The following is a 7,836-nucleotide window of genomic DNA, read 5'->3' on the forward strand; positions in this document are numbered from 1 at the left end:
ACCAGCAAAATAATTTAATCAGACCTTGGACTTTGACACTTTCCAACACTTTGCTTCTTTTTCTTTTTATGGATTGTGTTGAAGATTTGCTGTTGTGTGTGTTCTGAAGCATTGTCCTGTTGACTAGTTATCAAAAAAGCGAATGCAGGACAACAAGGATGCTTATTAAGGAACGTTGTGGGACACATTACCAACACTATTATGATGTCATTAATTTTTATTTAACAAAGATCTCACATTAAATTCATCAATCTCTGCTTTGCCTGTTAGTACAAAACAATGAATTAGCACAAGTTTGAAGAAAACTTTACAAGCTTAAAGTTAAAGTTTAACACTGGTAATGTTGGCTGCTGTTACCTTGTCTGTCTGGCAGTCATCTCTGGGTTTGAGTTAAAGTGAGTCTATAGATCAGCAGGCGGCTTTTTCAGCTGTGCGTTTCTTGTGCGACTCACTTTTACAGTGTTGCTCCACATTGTGCTCGCCTCCGTGTGAAATTGAAAAATAACTTTGACAAACATCATAAAAACCCTCAGAGATCAACTTTCACTGGCCTCACCCAGTTATGAGCTGTTTCTCAATCTTTGTTGTAGATGCATTTTCTTTTTCTTTACATACTTTCCATTATATTCTGCATACAGATGTAAGCTATATAAGTTTTATTTTACTACCATCGTGGTGCGCAGGTTGGTCATGACATGGGATGCTGCTGCGTATTTTGATTGACAGCTGATGCGGCTCTGTGATGATGACCACAGCCCTGCTTTCTTTACATTTTGAAAAAGCTATTATAATAATTAAATTATCAGAATTTGACCCAGTCAAATGCGGGACATTGTTTCTGTTTAGGGACACCGGGACAGGAGAAAGGGACAAAGGGCCTAAAATTAATAATGATATTTAAAAGATGCTTAAAAACATTGACCCAGACCATGCAAATGGCCTTTATCATAACATCACATTGAGCTGAAATCCCCTCTTATTTCCTTTTATTGAGGTTGTCAAAATGCAATTTCTATAAGGCTGTAATGTGAAAGTGCTTATTTAGATGCATGTCAATACCTGCAAAATAATGAATGATCTTGTTCAGTCAGTGATGTCTTTAATTTGACACATTGCTTTAGTTAAGACAAGATCTGAAATGAATACACGTGTACTACACTCCCCCACCCCTGATGATATTACAATAGGGGAATGTCTGTGAGCTCTCCCTGCTGAGTCATTGTGGAAAAAGACTGCGACGCTTTGAAAGGTAAACTTTGAGTTTACCTTTCAAAGCCAGAAAGACAAGTATTTTGATAAAGATACATCTTTAATTAGCTACTGGCACTCTGAACCTTCATTGTTAGTTCCTTTCAGAATTTCCCTTTAAGAAGTTACAGTTTATGTTTGTTAAGTGTTTTTTTTGTTTTTGTTGTTGTTGATTAATCATTGAAAAATATTAATATTGTTACTACAAAGCAAATTTGTGACTCCTTTACTGACTTGATCCAGTTAAATAATTAAAATGTTAATATTACGATTTTGAGAATAAATATATTTTATAATTTATTTATCTCGTTTTGTCTAATAAGTAAAGCTTGTTGAAAAAGAGAATTTGCTCTTTCAGATCAGGAAAGTAATATATTTTAATAATGAGACTGAAATATACATTTAAATATAAGGGTACGCCAATTGTGAAATAATAGCTTAGTATAACTAGTAGTTTAGTCTTTTCAATGACTGCAAGGTGTCCAGGTCCATTGCAAAACAATCCAAAAGCATCACACCTTCACTTCCATGATTAAAAGTTGGTTTGAGTGTTATATGCTGATGTACCCTGCTTGGTTTGCCTGAAACATGCGGCTGTGCATTATAGGCACACATCTGTACCTTTGAACAGATCAGACCAAGTCTTGTAGTTAATTCAAATGCACCATGGTGAATCTTAAATCTATTCTTTTTATGAAGAACTATAAACTTTCTCCTGGCAATCCTTCCCTGTTAACCATCCCTTTTAAATCTTTTTTGTAGTTAAACAGTCATGACTTTTAACATTTAACATGAAAACTGAATCCTATTAATGTTTGCAGTTGCTTCCCGCAGGTTATTGCCTTTTAGCCTTGCCATTGTGTCAACACACTTAGATGCTCTTGACCAACTGACAAAGCTTATTTTCTACCGTGGTGATCAGTTGATAAGGTTTGTTTGATTTGCAGTTATCAGCTGCTACCTTCCCTTCTAAATCCTTTGAAATCACCAAAGGGGAACTTAATTTTTGTAGTCATGTATGCAATCATTATTCATGAAAAATGTTGGTGGCAGTATCATGCTATGGGGATGTTTTTCCTTCAGTAGACACAGGAAGGCTGGCCAGAGTTGATGGATAGGCTAATGAAGCTAAATACACTAAGAAAACCAACTGGAGGCAACATAAATCTTGAGACTGGAGCAGAAGTTCACCTTCCAGCAATTGAACAATCCAAACCATGCAGCCAGAGCAACCAGGAGGTTGTTTAGGTCAAAGCATTGTAATGTGTCAAAGTTAAATTCAACTAAATTCAGTTAAAAATCTTTGGCAAGACTTGAAAAAAATAAGTTGATAGATTCTCTCTTTTCAGTCCAACTGGGCTTGAGCTGCTCTGTAATGAAAAAAAAAAGAAATTCAGTATCACAACAAATTCCAATGAAATATATTTGAGTATAGTGGTTGAAACTAAAAACTTTATCTTGCGTCTAAATGTTTTTATTAAAAATAATATATTATACATTGTCTTAATATCCATAATATCCTTTATATTGACGTCAGGTATGCAAACACCACCATAACAACAAAGCATAAATAAGCTTGCTGTTTGAACACATCAACAACAACAACAATCTTTCTTGTCACTTCCCAGATTGGTCAGCATGGGCTGTTTTCAGCTTCTTGGATGATCCCCTGCAGATCTCCTGCAGTCTGGTACTGATGAGGTCATTGCTGTGTGGGCAGGCCGAACCATATGTTGCATCAAAGCTGTGTGAAAGTCCTAATCTCCAGCAAGTCTAAAAACATGACTGTATGGTTAACTGGGCTCTAAGTAAATTAGAAAAACATAACTCTTCGAATTATGACACTTTTGAAGGAAAGTGATGGACTAAAACACATAAGGAAAAACAATAAAAGTATTCACATTTCTCAGTTGGTAGAAAATGTTAACAGGACCACTAATTGTCATGCACTTAGTAAATCTGGCCTTTATGAAAGAGGGAAGTAACTATTTCACCTACGAGAAAAACAATATGTTTGATTCAAAAACTTATATTTCATTTCACACCGAACACTCTCTCATCTCTACCATGAAACACAGTGGTGGCAGCATCATACTTTGGGAACAATTTTCTTTATTAGAGACAGGGGACCTCATGGGAAACTAAATGGAATCCACACTTTTCAAACTTTTATTTTTTAAACTTGCGAAACCATGTATTATTTTTTTCTGTCCTCTTCACATCTATGCATTTTATGGTATATCACATAAAATCCCACTAAAATCCATTGAAGTTTGAGGTTGCAACGTGGCAAAATGTGAAAAGATTCAAGGGGGTGTTAATAATTTTGCAAGGTACTATAGTGTCAATCTGCACCGTAATATTTTCGGCAACAAAGCTGTCTGTCATGTGTAAAAAGCAGGATTCTTGCTGCCGTGCTAATCATCTGCCGCTGTCTATGGTGCTGAATGTCAGACCAGATATTTAGTTGTGTCCAGGTTTTTACTTTTCCTCTGACAATATTATACAAACCAATCAGCAGATCATCTGCATGCCCTTACAGCTAGCTAAAGCCCCATAGTGCTGTGTGTGAGTGGGATGAAGGCTGGGTTTTCACCATATTCAATGAAGGAGAACCCTTCTACTGCTCCGAAACAGAGGAGGAGGAGGGGCGAGAGGGAATCCCAGGGAACATTAGAGATATCGCATTATTGCTTTTCGCTTTGGTCGCTGCATCTGTTTCCCAAGAAGTTAAGATGAAAAAAAAAAAAAAAACTGGGAATGAATGAAAGAAGAGAGTGAACTGAATATGTGTTTGTAGGAGGAGGCGCTAAATGTGTACGGGAGAAAACAAGCAGAGCTGCAGCGAATCAGCAGCAGCCCAGCGGAGGAGCTCAGTGAGAGCAAGCAGTGAAGCTCCTATACGATGCTTTCTTAATGAGTTAGAACTGTTTTCGCTTTGGACATGTCGCTCTTTGTGTTCAGAGGTGAAGACTCGCTGGCACATCGTTGGCTCTGATAAAAGAAAAGCGGATGAACTTTGATTCGGACGATCCTACGTGAAAACTGGGTGTTTATTGTGAGGGGACCGTGGAGGCCTTTCTGACGCCCAGCTGGACAGCACCAAAGCCCGCAGACCTTCTGGCAAGATGTCAAGGATGCTCCGAGAACAGAAGGATCTCTGAGCGCGTAGAGGGCAGCGTGTCAGTCTGCAGAAAGGAGACAGGGCGCAGATCGCAAACTAAGCCGAAGGGGTCTGCATTGTCGCTTTGTTAGGAGAGATTTGTTTTCTACTAGAGACAGAGAGAGAATGGCATCGCTTGATATGTGCGTGTACCCGCGGATTTCCTCTACGTGACCCTGGTCTCGTTCGGAGTGCGTCAGGACTCCCCCGCCGTTGGTTCGGGCAGATCGGATGCTGACGCCCTGCTTTCTCAAAGAAACATATCAGTTAAGGGTCAAAGGATTGATTTAGTAAGGTGAACCCCTGCTCATTTCATTTCGCCATGGATGACTCGGGAATAATAAGGCGTCGCAGGCTGCAGGTGAGCCGTGCGCAGCAGACTGGAGTCCTGCTTAGTCTAAAACTCCTCCTTGTTTCCAACTTTTGGTTAGCCTGTTTTACATCCTGTTATCTACATTTATCATGAACCAGAAGACTAGGAATTGGGTTTAGTTTTAGGGCATTTAAAATGAGGATCCCATCAAACGTCACATTGTATGGGGAATGTCTCTTAACACCAATCTTTAATTCTTACCACAGATTCTCAATTAGATGTATATGCTTCAGTCCAAACTATTCATTGTGGTTTCCACTGTATGTTTAGAGTCATACTGGAAGGTGAACTTCAATCTCAAGTCTTTTTTAGCTTCTAACAGGTTTTCTTTTCAGGATCTGTCCAGTATCACCCTGTATTTAGCTCCATCCATCATCCCATCCACTTTGACCCTTCCACCCCACAGCATGATTCTACCACTACCATGTTTCACAGCAAGGATAATATATTTAGGGTGATATGCAGATTTCCTCCATAAGCATCTTGCATAGACCAGAAAGGTACATTATTTTCCTCAACGCTGTCTAAGCAGATCTAGTTTCGTGGCAGTTATGAAAGACGGCTGTCGACAAGATTATCAACATTTGTCAGAGGCTTCTCAAAAATGTTTTACTCACCAAATTTAATAAAGATTCAGTCTAGTATTGCAGTGGCATAATCTCGCACAGCAACATTTTAAAAGATCCAGACATTAAATTGATCATATTCTTTAAGAAAATCACACATGGCACAATTGTTGGTACCTTTTGAAATACTGTGGTGATGTGATATAAAATAGCTCCAGCTCAGTCAGATTTGATCGAGAGAAACTATGATCATAGATTTTGAAGTCTTACCAGACATTCACAATTGGATTCAGGTTTGGTTGTTGACTGGGTCATTAAAACAGTCTTAAGTCTTCTGGCGCTCCTTAGAGATTTCCTCCCACAACTGCCCTGTATTCAGCTCCATCAATTGCTCTGTTAGCTCTGACTGGGTTCCCTGATGCTGCAACAAACAGTCTAGGTTGGTTAGACATAAAGCAAATGATGACTGTGAAAATACACCTTGTGCCCACTGCTTGCTTCTCTCCCAAGGGCCCTGAAAACTTTGTTAGAGGCATATCATCATGAACGTTTTAAAATACCAGGAGATCTTGAATTAAAATCTGGTGGAGACTACTAGTGAAGCAAAATCAGGTTCTCATTTAGCCTTTTAACAGAATAAAAAAACCATATAGTTAAATCAATGGAGACATGAGTCACCAAACTTCTTCAATGGCCATCTCAGTTCCCAGACCTAAATCCTGCAGAAAACCAAACCAAACTATTCATTGTGGTTTCGATGTGGAGAGCATAAGAGAGGACCCCGGAGTCTGGATGATCTAGATTGTGCAACAAAGAATGGATGTTATAGAATGTTATAGAAGACCTCAGTCTTGTACATAGCTTTGGCAGCAGGGGTGTCAATAAATGTGCCATTGGTAATTTGACTAAAATCAATTATTTCTTGACTTAATTTGCAAACTGACTTATATTTATGACTGAGTTTGCAACATTTTTTTCAGATTAAAGCCAATTCATTAAACCTTAAGCAAAACAAGGTTATTCAACAGAAGGCTTTTTACCTTTCTCTTTCACATACACCTATAGGGTTTCACAGACAAATGACCTGATTCCATTCCAAGACAGGAAATTTCTGTACTTATTCAGGTCACATGCATTTTATTTTCTGATGCATAGTTTTGCTCTAGTTCATTTAATTTTAGGGTTTAGCTTTTCCATGCTGCTCTTTCTCTTTGAGGAAATCTACTTGGATGAATGGCCACTGATGCATGCTGATCTGATGCGTTCAGATGACTGTGCTCATCCATTATGAGGCAGCCTACGTAACCAGGGGTCAAACCCCCACCCCCCCCCCCCTCCCTCCACCACTTTGCAGTTCAGTCAAGTGAACTGAGCAGAGATGAGCAGCCTGCAGGCCGTGCAGACAGCAGCTTCTGTTAGCTTCTGCACAGTGCATGGGCCAGATGTGCCTGTGTGCACCTTCCTACTGCTCTGAGTGCATTTAATTTCTCAAACTCATCTGGACTCTGGCGGAGTCAGTTACTGAAAAGGAGAATCATGAAGGTGCAGTCAGAATAACACCTGTGGGGTAAGTGGAAGAAACTGTACCCCCTATTGTTGTACCAAGATGGAGAGGGCTTTTAGAGAAGTGAAGGGAGGGTTATAGTAAGGTGTGCTGATGATTTCACTTCTTATCATCCTGATTGCTCAGCTCTGTGTGCTGCTGATGTGATGTATGACAGGAGCTGGGAGGAAAATAAATCATGTCCATCAGTCAGACTCGAAAAGTCTCAGTCAGAATGGATATAGAGTAGCTGTGAACATCAGTTTTCAAATCTTTTCACAGATTCTCCATTGGATTTAGATCTGGACTTCAACGGTTCCATTATACCACATGAATATGTGTTCATTGAAACCTTTCCATTGTAGCTTTGGCTGTAGTATAGGGGTCGGGCCGGTACAATTTATGCCCAATATCAATAATAATTACAGTTTAAAGCAGGTGTGCATTTAACTTGTCTATAAACAGATTTCACGTTCATATGTTATCTTTATGGCTTTGTGTGTGTATGATGACAACTGATTGGCTTTGTATGCTCTGTTAACCTGTCGTGTCAATCCCTTGGGTCTCATCATCCCAGCCGTCATTCTCTCTCTCACTAACACAAACATACATAGTCCTTCTATCAGAACCATATGGTGACACGCCCCTCTTCTCTGCAGTTGAGGTCAGGGGTCACAACCATGATGCTTTTTCTCTGACATGACTAACATTAAAGAGCATGACCTTTGTGCCACCTAATAACACCGCAACAAGAATTAATGTTTCATGTTTCAAGGCTGCTAGAAACAAATCCCAGTCCTTTCCAAATCTAAAGCTTTTAGCCAAAATCAGATGAAGAAAAATTAATCATAAATGTATCAAATGTATAAACCAAACTTTGGGAAGAGTGTAATAAAACAAATGGATCCAAAACCAACCAAAGCATCAAACCTCAAAGTATGTA

General features: G+C 39.2%; 1 protein-coding gene across 1 annotated transcript in view; it reads left to right on the top strand.

The window, feature by feature from the left end:
- The first annotated feature begins 3,892 nt into the window (after positions 1-3,892).
- The window catches only part of LOC124862781 (microtubule-associated serine/threonine-protein kinase 1-like), a 73,798-nt gene continuing 69,854 nt past the window's right edge, over positions 3,893-7,836 (top strand). Inside the window, 1 exon segment of the mRNA XM_047356909.1 lies at positions 3,893-4,772. Within this exon segment, the coding sequence (XP_047212865.1) occupies positions 4,734-4,772 (39 nt within the window). The 5' untranslated portion in view covers positions 3,893-4,733.

This window comes from Girardinichthys multiradiatus, chromosome X (genome assembly GCF_021462225.1).
Source record: "Girardinichthys multiradiatus isolate DD_20200921_A chromosome X, DD_fGirMul_XY1, whole genome shotgun sequence".
NCBI lineage: Eukaryota > Metazoa > Chordata > Actinopteri > Cyprinodontiformes > Goodeidae > Girardinichthys > Girardinichthys multiradiatus.